Source organism: Urocitellus parryii, chromosome 5, assembly GCF_045843805.1.
Source record: "Urocitellus parryii isolate mUroPar1 chromosome 5, mUroPar1.hap1, whole genome shotgun sequence".
NCBI classification, from domain to species: domain Eukaryota; kingdom Metazoa; phylum Chordata; class Mammalia; order Rodentia; family Sciuridae; genus Urocitellus; species Urocitellus parryii.
In genome coordinates, this window is record NC_135535.1 from 150885587 (window position 1) to 150903016 (window position 17430).

General features: G+C 41.8%; 1 protein-coding gene across 2 annotated transcripts in view; it reads left to right on the top strand.

Moving 5' to 3' along the window:
* Arid5b (AT-rich interaction domain 5B) overlaps positions 1 to 17181 on the top strand; it is a 175725-nt gene extending 158544 nt beyond the window's left edge. For both annotated transcript variants that reach the window (XM_077798454.1, XM_026393720.2), the window contains 2 exons: positions 11003 to 11201; positions 14665 to 17181. In XM_077798454.1, the coding sequence (XP_077654580.1) occupies positions 11003 to 11201; positions 14665 to 16851 (2386 nt within the window). In that variant the 3' untranslated portion in view covers positions 16852 to 17181. The remainder of the gene's footprint in view (positions 1 to 11002; positions 11202 to 14664) is intronic.
* The last annotated feature ends 249 nt before the right edge of the window (positions 17182 to 17430 follow it).

Genomic DNA, 17430 nt, shown 5'->3' on the forward strand with positions numbered 1-17430 from the left:
GGCAGAAACCGAGTGACAGACAGCTGGAGGGTCTGCCTTGTTTTTGCTAAAGGTGGTAGGCAGGGTAGGGGAGGCTTCATGCTCTGAGTAAGATGAGCATGTGCTTTAGAATAAAGACCAAAAATCTGTCAGTTTCTAAGGAACTCAGCTAATCATGCCATGGCAGCAAGCCAAAGGAAGTCAAGGTGAGTTACAGTTCCGTTCATGTTCAGGACACAATTCCATGAGTTCTTGCTCATTTTGACATCCTTGAAGCTAATAAATACAGAATTGAGAAAGTCCCAGTCAGGACCTCAGAATTTTATATTTGAAAGTTCCCTTAGTACCCACCCTGCTAAGACCACTGCTACTAAAATGAGGTTTTCTAGCCCATCCATGAATTGCTTGCTACAAGTCCATAAAGAAAATAGTAAGCACGACTGCAAATAAGCTTTGATAACACTTTTCCTGAAATTTGCCAGAATAATTTTATGTCTGTTGAATGTAATTTTATGTCTGTTGAATGTAATTATAAACCGGGGCTTGTGTTTTGTGTGGCTTTATTTTGGGAGCGATAGCTATTGAGGATTGAACTTGGGGGCACTCAGACACTGAGCTACATCCCCAGCCCTACTTTGTATTTTATTTAGAGACAGGGTCTCACTGAATTGCTTAGTGCCTCACTTTTGCTGAGGCTGGCTTTGAACTTGTGATTCTCCCGTCTCAGCCTCCCAAGCCTCGTGTGTCTCATTTTAAATTTCATTCTTCTAGTAACTCATTTTTATGGTATTTTTTAAAAATATCAGATGGGAAATCTAGAAGATCATTCTTCTCCGATCATTGGAGAAGCACTGTTCCATGCCATTGTCACCAACTCAGATGCTTACCGGGGCAAAGGGCATAGACGTGAGCAGAGGCAAGGTAGAATAGCAGAAGATTATTTGAAAGAAAAGCACCTTCACAGTCTGGGCCAGAGAGGCCCAGTGGGAGAAGCCAACACCATTGCCATAGTCAGATGTAATCTCTGTGCTTCCTGACCGTCCATCTTTTCAAGATCATTTGTAGGTGAAATCATGTGACTTTACAAATATTGGCTCCAGTATTCCTGATTTTTTTTTTTTTTTTTTTACATAAAATAAACCAACCATTCCCTTGGGCAGAATATAGTCCACAGTTTGCTAAGCTGCATAGGAATGAACTGTGCTTTGCCCTAGGCTCTGCAGACTCTGCTAAGCACCTGCAGTGGGAGACTGAGGAGGAAGTGGCACAGTGGAAGGTGCTTTGTTTCCACTCTTCCACACACGGAGCCTTCTGTGGCTTCCCATTGACCCTGCCTTGCCTTTTGGGGCCAATCTGTTGTGTGCTCCCTTTTCTCAGTGATGGGCTTCCAGACGCCTGGCAAAGCTCTCTTCTCATTCTAAGTGTTCTCATTCCATTCAGTCAAGTCTCAGAGCACAATTTATGGTACTTCCCCAGCTTGGCTTGCTCTCATATAGATGGCTCCAATTTGTGTCACTCAGAATACCCCAAGCTACTCCAGATGTGACATAATACTTCTTGGGATGGGAGCTGTATCAGTGTATCAGCAAAGCCTAAGATTGGATGTGAAATTGGTTAAGAAGCCTCTCCTTTTGGCCTCCTCTTTCTTTTTCTTGAGTAGGATGGATTTTTCCATTTGTTTAACTGCCATTTTTTTTCCCTTTGCTACTGTCCTCAAGAGCCAATTGGTGTTTTTTGAACATCAACCCTATGAAAAGCAGTGTCAGGGATAATGAGAATATAAGAACTAGGGAGTTGAGAATGGAACTGGCCAACAATGAGGAGATGCCCATGCTACTGCACTCATGGCAGAGATTGGTAAGGGAACATGATGTTGCTTCCCATAAGCCCAGGTTCAGCCTTAGCATCCTCAATATGGCACTCTCAGCTATCCCCACTGCCAGATCATTAGAATTCGAAGTTACTGTGACTCCTGATTTTTCTAACTTATCACAAGATCTGATTTATAGACCATATATGCATCCAAGAGTTAAATATTTAAGGTCTAAAAAAAAACAGTTACATAATGGATACAAATAACAGGTTCAATCGAGATCCAGGAAGGAAGAAAGAATTTACAACTGAAATAAGAAAAGTCTTCCTGGAGGATCTAGAATCTGAACTGGATCTTAAAAAGATAGAATGAGAGAATAGGATAGATCATCACAGGTTGCCTAAAATAACTCAGTTGCAGATTTCAAGGACCATAAAGAAGCAGCTGGGAAGGGCCTTCCTTGAAATTTCTCTAAGGCACCCAGTGAAGCATCATGAACAAACACATCAGGAGAGAGGGATTGAATGAACTAAATGAAATCTAAACCAAAAGGGAGGTTCCCACTAGAAAATATTTGTAAAGAGGTAGGAAATGTGGTAGTGGGAGGGGCACTCAGGAGATTTCTAAGTCTTGAACTTCTAAAGGCAGGCAGTGTGGTCTGTCTTCTTGATGTTCCTTAACTCTCTTGTCTATGGCCTTGTATGCCTCCTTCCCAACTGTCTTGTTGAGGGAAGTCCTAGCCAGTGGCCTCTCTCTTGTTCCTCTTCTGCAACACTGCCACCAGGTGCTGGGTTCCTTTTCCTTGAACCAGTAGAAAACCTGCTGGCCCTTATCAATAGACAGCCTCCCAGGAAGTCAAATTCAAGTGGCTCAGAGTTTAGGTGGCCCCAGGCTGTGCAGCTGCTGTCTATACCCCAACAAGCTGCTTCTCACAGGAGACCTGAACCAGATCAACATACCCTCCACTGAGTAGCATTTTCTTATCATCTGTAAAGAATTTCTCCCCAAAGGATAGTCAGGTAATTTCATACAGAAGAGCCTCACACTCCATATCACTCAGCATGCCTAAAATGCTCTGATAACTTTCCAATGCCTGGATATTTCAAGAAACTTTGAAAAAGAAAAACAAAACCCCAGCCAGACCCTGGAGTAGAAAAACTGGTTTCTGTTTAAAAAAAAAATAAACAACAGCCTTTGGAAAAAAAAAAAAATTCTCTATTTAAAAATTCTTAAAATTCGCCTCTAAATGCGAGTTGTAATTAATAGAAGTTGGAGTTTACACTGTTGAGTGTAAAAACACCCTTAGGCACAAACTAATCAAGTGTGTATGTCATGCTGTAAAACTGCAGCAAGTTTCTTTGTTTGACCTAAAAAAAAAAAAAAAAAAAAAAAATCTTGCCAAACAGCAGTTTTTTCTTTGTCAAGGCTCCTTTATTGTCTCATTTTTGTTTTCAACCTACCTCCCTGCTGCCTTTGGACCTAACTATAGTACTTAAGAAACTTTTCAGGTCCTATGTTTTATTGATAGTTTTCATCAAGCATGAATTTAAATTTGAGAATAGATTAGGTGTCTTAGCCCCTTTTCTTTTTGATAAATAACAAGAGGTTTCTACTTATGATTTTCTGTCCTCGGGGCTTTATCATTAAGATTAAATAACTGTACTCTCAAGCATGCCACTGCACAAACATCTTTTCAATTATGTGAGTAACAGATGCCTTCACAAAGGAACTATTGAAAATTCAGAAAGCATGTTTCCAAAAAAAAAGCAGGGGGGGGGGAGTATCAGATGACAGAAGAATGTAATTGTTTACCATTAAAATATATCTTTAACTCATCCACTGCAAACCTCTTGGAACATTTTGTTTTTGTACAAGTTATTACAAAGTTTGGCCAAAATCCTAAGTGTTGTGGGGAATTGGTGAACATTTCAGAAGCTCTGGAACCAGTGGTTTCTGACATGCCTTGGGACTTAAATGTAGTCATCGATTGCCTATTTTTACACATGGACACTGCCTGCCTTTATTTGTGGGATACGCTTGACATTGAAAATATGATAGTTATGTTTATTTATTATTCTTAAAATACTGTTCATCTGCCCTTGGAAAGGATCCATGCAACTCCGTTCTGCATTAGTCATTGTTTTCTCATTGAGAAGAGTAATTGCTGCCATCTTGGCTAGCTGGCACCGTGGAGGGCTGGGTGCTGTTTATGGTCCATGTTCTCTGTTGTAATCATGAATTTTAATCTCTGGGCCATAAAGTCAGCTTCTTTAAGCCCACCCCTGCTTTCTTCAGTGTGGCCTTCATTTGAAAGGCAGAGGGGCAGGGATAACGTGCATCTAGGTACCCTTAGAAGTGGCAAAGGAGGCCTCAGTGAAACAAATCTCCTGAAGAGCTCTACTGGGGAGATCTTGGGAAACTCAGACATGGTAAGATTGAGTCCTAGAGGCCAGAATTCGTGGAGCATATGATTCTTGAGTTTCTCTTACTCAGTATTAAATATGGACCTGATCCAACTAGGTAGTATCTCTTTAGGAGTTATTGTGATACATTATAAGAGACATAGTGTGCCCAGTGCTCTAGCCATGTGCTACTTCTGATATAGTAGGTTGGCCTTTTGTGGAATGGCTACACATGTATTCTGTAGGTCTCTTGCCTCTGAGAAAAAGGAATTGCTTGCTTTCTTAGGCAATCTTTAGGAACTTGGAATTCATTTAACCTGTGCATGGATCATTTAGTACCTCCTGTATGTTGACACTTCTCAGGCAATGTATGAACATGCACATCTCCACTGCTGAGATGAATGAACTAACAGAGGCAGGCAGATCTGTGCTTGGAAAAATCTTGGAGACTTAAGGGCTGTGTGCCATTGTCTCTGCACTTCACCATTTAGTTTCTGAACCTCAGTTTTGTCACCCATACAATGAAGATAACATACCTGAGGTTATCTCTTTTTGTAAGCATTAATATTAAAGACACACAAAGTGCCTGGTATTAATAGGAACTTAATATATGGTGGGTGCTATTAATAGAATAATGCCAATTAGTATATAAGAATAACCTGAGGTTTCTCTCTCTACCCTCCCACCTTGCCTCTAACCTACTCCCCTAGAGTCATTCCAGTTCATAATTCCAGTTCAAGAGAATGCTCAACCTTGAGCTCTCTCTCCCACGCTGACACACCTTGATAGGAGGCAAGCCACAATATTTCTGGGTCCTAGCATCATGTACCTTTCACTCTTCTCTTCACTTAGGGTCATAGTCACTCCAAGACCATAAAGAGAGTGTCAAAATTTTTAACAGTGAGCTTAAGAAAAAACTCATCACTTCCAGGGGAAAGTGGAGAGTATTAAAACCTTCCAAAAGTTTTCTTGTTCAATTTCTGCCATAGAGTAGGTAATGAAGCCCCTGGTGAACAGATTATTTTCCCAGGGAAGAGAGTTTTTCTGACAAGTGGCCATGTTTTGTTCTTAGTGATAGTAGACCCCATACCTTTTTGGTGTCTTAGCATAGAATACAAATGATACCATTTATGCTTACTTCATTTTTAAAAAGCACAGTAAGATTTGCTCTTGGTAGCTTTGGGGCAAGCTAAGTCCTTCCCACAGAATCCATGTTACATTCTCCCACCATTTTCTTGGCTCAGGTGTGTCCTGACATAGGCTCATTCTTGGCATCCTGCCTGTCAAGATGGCTTCTCATTCCATGGTTTGATGTGCAAAGCTTTCAGTTCACATTCTTGTCTGCCGAAAGGTGCAACTGGAGGCCTCTTTCATAGCTCTCTTGATTTATGATATTGCATTCCTTACACACCACACATAATTTTTATCTTCTCCACCAAAATTCACACCATAAAACAGAGATCTTTATCAGGAGCCCCCACCTTTCTCCAATGGAGCTTACCTTTTCAAAAACAGGAACAAAGTGGCACAATTGCTATTGTGTTCCCCTCCACTAGTGTTGTGCCCACTGAGAAAACTTTCTTATTCCTGTGGATATCTACGTAGCTCATTTATGTATGTTGGGCTCCCTACTCCCCAAATGTTCTGCCATTTTTATAGTCATGGTCTAGCACCTTGAGAGGTGATAGCTATGCTCTTTGGAACCTTAACAAGTGCATGTACTTCATCTTCAGAAAGGAAAAATATACCTTCTATTGGCTCCATATTTGGTGAAAAATTGCTTCCCTCAGTTCACTGTGAAGTTATATTTTCAATTTCTGGCTGCGAAGGGAAACGTCTGGCCAAGACTTAGAATTTATCAACCCTGAAATCAACTCAGAGGTGTAATGAGTCCATTTGGGATCAGATCAGGTCCGAAGCCCCAGTGGAACCAATATGTCATTTCTTTTCTACTGCCACACACACAAAAAAAACACCTAATAGTATAAGAATAGTAGTAACATTTTTGACCTGACATGCACACCAACTATATTTCCTTCTGCCTCTTAAATATTCTGCTCCAAGAATACTAGCAAATATCTAGACCTAGAATTTTTCATTGATTTAATATTATGAAAGTGCCTATGAAGTAATGGGTGAGTTGAGATTCAAATACAACCCTCAAGATTTCCTACTTCTTTTCCCCCACTCTCTGAATTGAATCAGTTCCAGACATTATTATAATATCATTTTTCAGAGCTCTATAAATAGATGGATTCTCATTTCTTCTCTTAAGCACTGTTTGCTAAATGTTTTGGCCCAAAAGTTCAGTCATTCCATGCAAGCATTAATCAATACGGGAGACATTAGTGGTTACTCGTTCAGATGAGATTTGACATTATTTTTCCTCTGTTTGTGGGGAGGGGAGAGGAATGTTGCCTAATAAAGATGAAGGGTCTTTTCTTCTTTTGTATGAAATGCAAATGATGAGGACATGTGTGATATACATTTCTCTAATGTCAGGCTGCTGCTTTTTGTTGAGAAAGAGAGGCAAGGCCCTGGAGGATTTTAGACTTTGTAAATATAAAATTATCTGCCTTGGTGTTTAAAAAAATAATAAAAGGGAGAAGGAGTTGGCAGGTTGCCAGATTACTTACATTACAGTAATAGATTTGCTGACCCCTGACTTCTGCTGTAGAGAAATGTATTGAATTTTTTATAATATCAGATGAGGCAAATCTAAAACCCTAGTATACCGAGCACCATTATTTAACTTGAGATTTAGCAAAGCCGAAGTCTTTTCAAACCAGCAATTTCTTGTATGATGATAATTTACTGGCTCAGACACTAATAAATCAAGGTTATAATGCCATTGATTTGTTAATTTTAACTTGGGTTGATTTTAAGTCTTCTTTATTTAAAATAAAAAAGAAGAGGAGGAGAAAGAATGAGAAGGAGAAAAAAAATCTTGCTTTTCACAGTGACTGAATTTAATAAGAATCTCTGTGATAGCAAAAGGCTCCCCTACTGTTTCTGCTTTGGGGTAGAAAATGTTATTCTTGTATTATTCCTAGGGAAAAATAAAATCTCATGCTGCTACAAATCTTATGCCTATGAAAAGATGTTATTTTTTAATACATGATGGCTTACCTATTTCAGATCCATTAATGGCATCATAAATAAGCATTTTACTAATCTGAAATGTGAAATCTGGATAAAAATAAAGACCCATTTATGTGCCCAGCTTTCAATCCCCAGACTAGATGGAGGGGGGTGTTTCTGATTTACTAATGAGTATATTACTTCTCTTCCCCATTACTGACACCCACCTAAAATCCAGCCCCCGTTTTTAAGAGATGCAGCCCATTGAAAATATTCCTCCTGTATAATGAATTCTTGGAGACTGGGTGCATTTTTGCTTTTATCTGCACAGTTTAGAAACTGATTAAATCTTTGTTGTACTACAAATATTTGAGGAATAATAATCTTCAAGGCACAGGCAGGTTGCATTATGCTGAATTCTTTATATAATACAAACCTACGCAGCTTCCTGCATTGGGCAATGTTGACCTTATATTGGCAAACCTGTTTTTAATACTACCCCATGTACGTTGAACGTTTAAATGTTCAGAAACCTATAATAGCTTTCGTCCTCTTGTACTGTAAAAACTTCTAATAATCAAATGATAAGATCATATCCTGTGGGGTAATTGTGTTGTACCATGACAGGATAACTGAAAAAACATTCAGTGAAAATCGTACCAAACGGAAATCACTCTATGAAGCAGCGATTGTTTCTGTGCTATGGGAGAACATGCCCTTCTCTTCAGAGCTTAGCTAGTCATATTTTTACTTGTTTCCTTTTAACTGCTGCCTTTCTTGTTTTATTCTGGGAGCCTTTTTACCCCCCACCTCCCCACCACTATAATTATCTTTCAATGATTTAGAAGGGGAAAAAAATTCAATTGACCTTTGTGTACACACACACACACACACACACACACACACACTTTCCTTTGGAAGCCTTGAACAGGCAGAGCTTGTGTTTGGATTCAGTTTTACCTTAGTCATGCCTCTTTCCAGATACAAGAAACATTTAATTCCAGATTTCCTGCTTCTGGCTTTAGGCCTTTGACCAGCAAAGTGAAATGTATTTTTTACTGCTGTCGAACCGCCAGCTGCTGAGTTGAGTGAAGGGGAGAGGGGGAAAAAAAAAAAGACAGGAAAAAGAAAAAAGAAATGAAAATGTTGCCCTGCTTCATGAACTTGCAAAATTGTAAAAGGAAATTAAAGTCTCCTTAGCACCCATCTAGAGAGCTGAGTTGGCCCAAGACTGTCAGAACTCAGGGCAAGGGGTCCTTTGGGACCCATTGGGTGTCTCCCCCACCCCAGGTCTCTGCTTTCCCTCAACCCCCTCCCCACACTCAGGGGTAATGCTGTAATTCTTCTCAGGAAAGAGGGTCCCTCATGGTGTCACCATCTCAATTAGAGAATGAAGCTGGGGGAAGGGTAGTACCAGCAAATGGAATACCCAGGCTTCCAAGCTCCTTGCGTTCCCATGGCAACAAAACAAAAGTAAAACAAACCTATCTGTCCCCACAATAAAATATGTTTTTATTAAAATTAATTTAAAATATTTTTCCAATTTAAAATATTCAAGGCGTCTTGTTCCCGGACAATCCCTAACCTGCTGATACTGAAAGGGATAAAGTCCCTGGCAGAATTACTCAGATAAAAGGAATTGGGGGGTGGGGGGAAATGTTGAGGACTTCACAGATGAGACAGAATAAATTCAAGTATGAACAAGATTGCTTTTTTTCTCGTGTCTGCTTAGTTATGCTTTTTATTATATAAACATTAACTGTAATATTACAGTGGGAAGCAGGTATTTGGCAGCCATATATTATTTTAGTAAGTCCACATAGAGGGAGCAGTTTCCAGTTTTAGCAGCTGTAACATGTTTAAACTCAGTTTGTAATGGGATCTGAAGATAACTATTCCCCATGGGCTGTGTTGATCTTCATGGCTGGCCCACTGCCAGATGGAGGGCTCCGAGGTATTATTCACGCCTCCTTGCACATACCTTGTCCGAGCATGCTCAGTAAATGAATTTGGTTTCAGATATATTATAAATTGGGATTTGATTTTCCCACCATTTACTTGGTTTGCTTTTAAAGAATGATATATTATGTTCCCAAATGCCCCCCCCAGCCCCGTTAATTTCAAACCTGAACAGTTGTTGTGTATGTTTAAGTAGCTGAGATCTAAATTATGTAGTTAGAAAGCAATTTTAGAATAGCAAACAAATATCCAAAGCAAAGAAGTTTTTGCCTGGGTGTCTTAGTGTAAAAATAATTAGGATTCCCAATATTTGAACAGATTTTGGTTGTTTATAAGCCAACTGCATTTTCTTCATTGAGTCAACTTGTCTTATTTAAAACAAATTATGTTTGCTGTATTAAAGTTCATATTTTTAAGGCTGGGTCTTGTATTAATCCCACAGTGAGTCATTAATCATACCAAATGCATTATAAAAACTTTAATCACTGAAGTTGAAACTGAGATTGTAATGCAATCCGTGCCTTTTAATTACATCAGCTCTTTTCCCGTTCAGATCAAGAGCTGCATCGCAAAGGGAAAACAGATTAAAACCAGAGCTGTTTGATGTTTCTCTTTTTAGAGCAATTTTATGCACTTTGTTTAAAAAGTTATATAATTAAAATGCTTGAATTTTTCAGCCCTCTGATTTTTGTGGCTCGAGTGGTTGGTCTGGTTACTTCTCTCTGGGGCCCTCTTGGACTTGGCACCCTAAAACAGACCTCTTCAGGTTGGCATCACCTGTCTCCCCAGAGCTGTAGGAAAAGGCTGCATCTCAGCCACACTGAGCCTGCCTGCCCTTGACCTTTTCATCCTAGGTGTCAGGTCTGCATTTTAAGGTGGATAAAAATAAAAGCTTTGGAGATAGGTATGGCCAGATTCAAATTCTAGCTCTAACAAGTGTCTTATGCAAATTATTTAGCCATTTTGGATCTCAGTTGTCTCATATGCTTAAAAGAAGAATAGGGATGTGGGAAAGAGTATGTGAAATGGTCTGTATAACGTACTTGGCACATACTAGTCCCTTCATGAGGTCAGAGGCTTTGGATATTTGAGTCACTGCTGTATCTCAGCATCTAGAGCACTGCCTGGCATAATAGGTGCTCAATGAACAGTGATGGACTGAAAAATTAACAGAAACTATCATTACTGTTGTGGTGTTGTTGGCATGTAGCCAAGTGCCATGGGCTATAATGAGGATGTTGTCAACCTTGAATGTATCCGTTTGGCATCTTTGGTATCTAGACTCACAAAATCCAAGGAGGATGTCTGTCTTGCAGAGGAATATTTAAATGGCCAGGTAGAGACTTTCACCACTCAGCTCTGGAAGTTTCTAGAACGCATTTGGATTGCTGGCAATAATTTAACAAGTTGTTTGTAGAGTAGTCCTCTCTTATCCGTGGTGCTTTTGCTTTCTGTGGTTTCAGTTGCCCAAGGTCAACCACAGTCCAAAAATAATATTTGTCTTGACTCATTCAAGAGAGAGGGACCATGTTCATATAACCTTTATTACAGTAATCATTATAATAATTGTCCTATTGTATTATTAGTTATGATGGGTAATCGCTTACTGTACCTAATTCATAAATTAGGTTGGTTTGCTTCTGTGGGGGTTTAGACCAAGTCCTGTGCAAAGGGACTACCGTACTGAGAAAAGAAAGCAAACCCCCCACAGCATAGAGACTGCTGGAGTTGGTCAGCTGATTTATCATCTCTTCTGCTCTTCTTGTAGATTAATCCTGCCATATGAAAGGTTTATTAAAGGAGAGGAAGATAAGCCCTTGCCTCCAATCAAACCTCGAAAACAGGAGAACAGTGCACAGGAAAATGAAAATAAAACAAAAGTATCAGGAGCCAAGCGCATCAAACATGAAATACCTAAGAGCAAAAAAGAAAAAGAGAATGCTCCAAAGCCCCAGGATGCAGCGGAGGTGAGTCGCTGTGCTCCACAGGAGTGAAGACAGTGTCCTGACCTGACATCTTCTGGAACCCCGAATCCATAGCTGTGTTCCTGCAGAGTTCATAGCTGGACTGAGAAATCTCACACCTGAGCTTCACAGCCCCCCTCCCCGCCCACCATAGTTGTCCAGTTCTTGAAGACTCTTTGGTTTGTTGGGGAGATGAGATGCCGTGCACAGGATGGAATGAGATATGCTAAGTCGAGAATCTAGAGAGATGAGAACATCCTGTAGAAAACGGAACAAATGCTCAGACTTTGAGATGGAAGGAGTCAGGGCTGCAGCTCTTTCTGAAACCCAGGGATTCCATAGTGAAACAATGCTTCCCCCATCTCACAGAGAGTTAATCTGGGTGGTGGGGTGCAGCTTTGTTTGGGGGGGGGTCAGTCTAAGGAGGATGGCAGTGAAATGACTGCTCTGACTCAGCAGGACTCTGCTGAAACTCTAGAAGCTGTGAGTCTCCATTGGAATGGACCTCTATGCAGCAGCCCTGGGTGGGGACCGATTTAGCAATATCTTAAGTACCTATTATTTATAGGGGAATTTTTGAAATGGTTCCTCTGAAACTATTATTATCTCTCCTATTAACAGGTAGTTTCTTAACCTTTTGAAACAAGTCCTGTCTACCCACAGACCCCAACTGTTGCTCTTTGGTAGAAACCATTACTGTCAGCATACAGCCAGCCATGGAGGCTGGTCTGGGCTCCGTTTCAACATGAATAATAATAAGAACAAAAAAATCCACTGCCCATTAAAAAAAAAAATTGAAAAACAAAACTTAGCAGCCACATTTGGAGACAGCATGTTCTAGAATTCAACCCCTGAGGGAATTTTGATGCTGATATTAAACACCCTCTAAAAATCAGGCTTATAATGAACACATAAGAGACTCCCTAATTAAACTCCAGTTTAAAACATGCTAGCTTGCTCTCTCTCTCTCTCTATCTCTCTCTCAACCTCATCACGATATTAACTTATCCAACTGATTCCTCTGTATGAAGAAACTATTAATACCAAGAGGAGAAATTTTGGTTTTGTTCTTATTTTTTAAGTTTCCTAATTATCTTAAGCTCTAGTAATTTTAAAAGGAAGGGGGGAAGAAAGATGATGCAGACTTTTAAACATCTGCAAATTTGCAACACAAATGGCCAAAAGCAAGGAAATTCCAAGTTAAGGCTTACATTCCATTCTTCCTTTATCCTGTTGGCCTGGTGATTTATTATAGGGTTTCGGATCAGTGAATTCTATTAGATACCATATATACAGTGCTGCCAGAGCACCAGGGGACAAACTGAGGACCAAGGGGCCGGCTGACCTTGGAATGGCTCCATTTTGGGGGTGAAGTTTGAAACAGTTGGTTTGCGAGTTGTGGGAGGATCCTCAGCCCCACCACACTGAGCCTGTCGGCCCAGCCGGGCAGATGATCATTCCCAAGAGTGCAGCCTTCTCCCCAGAGTCCAAAGAAACCCTGAAAGCTGTGAGGCTCCTTGTTTCCTACAGGCCCCAGCTGTGCTCTTCAGGACTTATCTGTGTCTGGAGTGTCACAGGGTTGACCTGTGAGGTTCTCTGAACAACACCGAATTTTCCACCCTCTTCAAAACTGGGCTTATAGTCAGAATCACCCCCCACCTCTAACATAAACCCACATTATTGAATTATATTTCTTCTCATTGAATTCAATTGGATTCAATTATTTGGTTTTTTTTTTTTTTTACATTTTGGGTTTTTTTTTCTTTTTCTTTTTCTTTTATGTAAAGCACTACATTCTGTGGAGATGGGAGGGGTGATCAACCTCTTCTAGTGAGATCCCCTATCTTCAGGTGATTGAATTGCAAGCTACTTCAGGGAAGATCTCATTTAGCCTTCAGCATACTAAAGCAGATCATAAAATCTTAGGAAAAGGGCCTTCTGCTTTTTTCAGCCTAGCTCTCACACACTCTAAACCTCCTTTATAGCCAGAGGGATGAGATTCCAATAGAACTGAAGGCCTAGGTTATAGAAACTTCAGTGTGACTGAGTACTCCCCAGAGCCTCACTTCAAACTACAGTCCCATCAGAAAGTAACAATTAAATGCAGTTTGCCTTTTGCATTCGCCTTTACTCATTTTTCTGTATTTTCATGCAATGCATAAGCTCAAGAGACCAATGCTGATTATTAATGTAGAACAAGTAATGATATTTGTACTGAAAAAAAAAGCAGCTATTAGTGAAAGAAAGGGAGGGGATAAGCAGAGGCACTTAGTTATATAACACAACCCTAGAAAGCAGAAATATGTTTAGGGGGATTTGAGGAGAAATGTCTATGAAATGGGTGTGATCCCTTAAAATTTTTGTTCCTATGTATCCCTGTACCAGAATTTTCAGTCTTAACTCAAAGATGCTAATGTGGTTGGCATTTCTTCCCTTAAGAAAGGGCAAAGTTCTAGGGATGAGATTGGGGCAGGGGAAGGGGGGAACCAACCAACACCACTGTTTTGTGACTCCTTCATGAAGACATGGAAGGGCAGAATGACAGCAATTTTGAAAAGATTTGTCAGTCAGCTGGACCACTGATGAAAAGTTAAAATGATCTTTTAAGGTCAAAGCTTACATAGCTATATAATACAATAAATGGGTTAAACGGTGCCCACAACTTCTGTGAATAGAGACACATAAAAAACATCCATCGGATTGACTTTAATTTATCGTAGTGAACATAAGAGCTATATGTGTGGTGGCACTCAGCGCATAAATTCCCGCAATTTCATTTTTGGCTGTGATAGAAATATCGTTTGCTCAAGCCCAGAAGGACTTAGAACATTCTCTGTCCCTCAGGTGGACAGACTACCTTGGTGTCTGCATACTTCTTCAATATTTTAGCACTGTCTGTCTGCCACAATGTCATAGAGTGGAAATCATGGACACTCGAGCCCCACTAATTTCCAATGCATCATAGTGAACACATTAGGAAGGGATTTGCTCTCCAAAGAAAGGCGAAGAGTACTGTTTGTTGTTGTTGACGTGGAGTTGGTTGGATATTTGAAAGAGAGATGCTTAAAAAATCTTTTCTCAGAAGTGTCATAAAACACAACATGTAATTTAAAACCCATTTGGATAATTGACTGATTTGACAAGAAGACAACCTTAGAATTAAACTATATATTAGAATCAAGGAGTGATGTGATTGTATACCATCAGTACATAACACTTTGCTATTTTGATAGGTGTCTCATGAGGGAATGAAGTGAATATGCATATTTCCCCTAATGTTTCTGTAATTTAGATTTCTTTGTTTAGAGCCATGATTGGGGAGTAATAAAACCTTACGGAAACGCGGTGAGCTGATTGACAAGCCTGTTTTCAAGAAAAACTGCTGTGTGTAACATTTTATTTCGTAGCAAAACGTGTCAAGTGTATCTGGTTTTCTTCTGACTTGTCTTTTGAAATATTTTATCAGGTTTCATCAGAGCAAGAGAAAGAACAAGAGACTTTAAACCAGAAAAGCATCACAGAGCCTCTCCCAGCAGCTGACTTGAAGAAAAAAGCGGAAGGGTACCAGGATTTTACAGCAAGGTCCCTGGCATCCAGAACAGACCCAGAAAACGACAATGAAACGGACCAAGGTTCCAACAGTGAGAAAGAGGCGGAGGAGGTGGGAGAGAAGGGACCGGCAGCTCCGCTCCCGAGCACACCCGTGGCTCCTGAAAGGGATCCGGTCCCAATCCCTGGGGCTGGCAAGCAGTCCCTCACCTCTCCTAATGTCCTGGTGGACTCAAAGCCAGAATCCAAACCCTGCTGTTTTACAGAGAACCCTGACAGTGACCTCCAAGAAGCATCTTTTGCCAGTTTCCCCTCTACTCAGCCACCACTGGCCAACCAGAATGACATCGAGGATGACAAACTACCCGCCATGGCTGATTACATCGCCAACTGCACTGTGAAGGTGGACCAGCTGGGCAGTGACGACATCCACAATGCACTAAAGCAGACCCCCAAGGTCCTTGTGGTCCAGTCATTTGACATGTTCAAGGACAAAGACCTGACTGGACCCATGAATGAGAACCATGGACTTAATTACACACCCCTGCTCTACTCTCGGGGCAACCCGGGCATCATGTCCCCACTGGCCAAGAAAAAGCTTTTGTCCCAAGTGAGTGGGGCCAGCCTCTCCAGCAGCTACCCCTATGGCTCCCCACCCCCTTTGATCAGCAAAAAGAAATTGATAGCCAGGGATGATTTGTGTTCTGGTTTGTCCCAGGCCCACCACAGTCAGAGCGCCGACCACATGGCGGTCAGCCGGCCATCGGTGATTCAGCATGTCCAGAGTTTCAAAAGCAAGCCCTCGGAGGACAGAAAGAGCATCAATGACATTTTTAAGCATGACAAGCTGAGTCGATCAGATGCCCACCGCTGCAGCTTCTCCAAGCATCACCTGAACTCCTTGGCTGACTCCTATGTCCTGAAGCAAGAAATTCAGGAGGGCAAGGATAAACTCTTAGAGAAGAGGGCACTCCCCCATTCCCACATGCCCAGCTTCCTGGCAGATTTCTACTCATCCCCACATCTCCATAGCCTCTATCGACACACCGAACACCATCTTCATAATGAACAGACACCCAAGTATCTTTCTAGAGACATGTACAGGGAATCGGAAAACAGTTCTTTCCCTTCCCACAAACATCAAGAAAAGCTCCATGTAAATTATCTGGCATCTTTGCATCTGCAAGACAAAAAGTTGGCCTCAGAAAAGTTGGCCGCTGCAGAAGCCCCTACGGATGATCAACCAACGGATCTGAGCCTTCCCAAGAACCCACATAAACCAACCGGCAAGGTCCTGGGCCTGGCCCACTCAGCCACAGGGCCGCAGGAGAACAAAGGAATCTCCCAGTTCCAGGTCGTCAGCAGCCAGAGTCGAGACTGCCACCCCAAAGCCTGTCGGGTATCGCCCATGACCATGTCGGCCCCTAAAAAGTACCCAGAGTCACTCTCGAGATCGGGGAAACCTCACCACGTGAGACTGGAGAATTTCAGAAAGATGGAAGGCATGGTCCATCCTATCCTGCACCGGAAAATGAGCCCCCAGAACATTGGTGCAGCACGTCCCATCAAGCGCAGCCTGGAGGATTTGGACCTGGTGATTGCTGGGAAAAAGGCCCGGGCAGTGTCTCCCCTGGACCCGTCCAAGGAGGTCTCTGGGAAAGAGAAGGCCTCCGAGCAGGAGAGTGAAGGAGGCAAGGCAGCCTATGGTGGTGGTGGGCATTCCGGGGGCGGATCCGAGGGCCACAAGCTTCCCCTCTCCTCCCCTATCTTCCCAGGTTTGTATTCGGGGAGCCTGTGTAACTCGGGCCTCAACTCCAGGCTCCCAGCTGGGTATTCTCATTCTCTGCAGTACTTGAAAAACCAAACTGTGCTTTCTCCACTCATGCAGCCCTTGGCTTTCCACTCGCTGGTGATGCAGAGGGGAATTTTTACATCACCGACAAATTCTCAGCAGCTGTACAGACACTTGGCTGCGGCCACACCTGTAGGAAGTTCGTATGGGGACCTTTTGCACAACAGCATTTACCCTTTAGCTGCTATAAATCCTCAAGCTGCCTTTCCATCTTCCCAGCTGTCGTCCGTACACCCCAGTACAAAACTGTAAGCCCGGCTCTGCCTAGCATCCCCAAATGGGGTGGCTATCAGAGGCTCACTCCCTACCCAGGGGTGATGGCTTATAGAGTTAGAAGTCAGTATTCCTTCTAATCTGGGGGTACGATTCGTCCCAGCCATAGAGGCCGAGAGAGGGAGGTGAACAGGCCTGATTTTTCTGGGACAACTCCAGCCTTGGCTGGTCGGTCTTGATCCCCTTGCAATGCGCATGCCCCCGGCGCCTCCAGATCATTCACTTTGCTGATGGGTCTTGTGAAGGGATTGATGTATATCCAGGAAGAACTTAGAGGACCCCATCTGAGTTTGGATGGTTGGGAAACAATCTGTGCAAAAATGGGGGCAGGCTTTTCAAAGAAAGGGGCAAGAGAGACTGGCACACATAGCCAAGGAATGCCCCTTTTTTCAAAAAAACTCTCCAACGTTCAATCAATGCAATGTATAGTGAAACTTCAGTAGATCTTTCATTTTGACACTATTAAACAATCCAGAGAAGTAAACACTGTTAAATTGACTGTATATATTTGCTTCTTAAAACTACCCGTATCACTGTTTGCTCACCTAATTTATATAC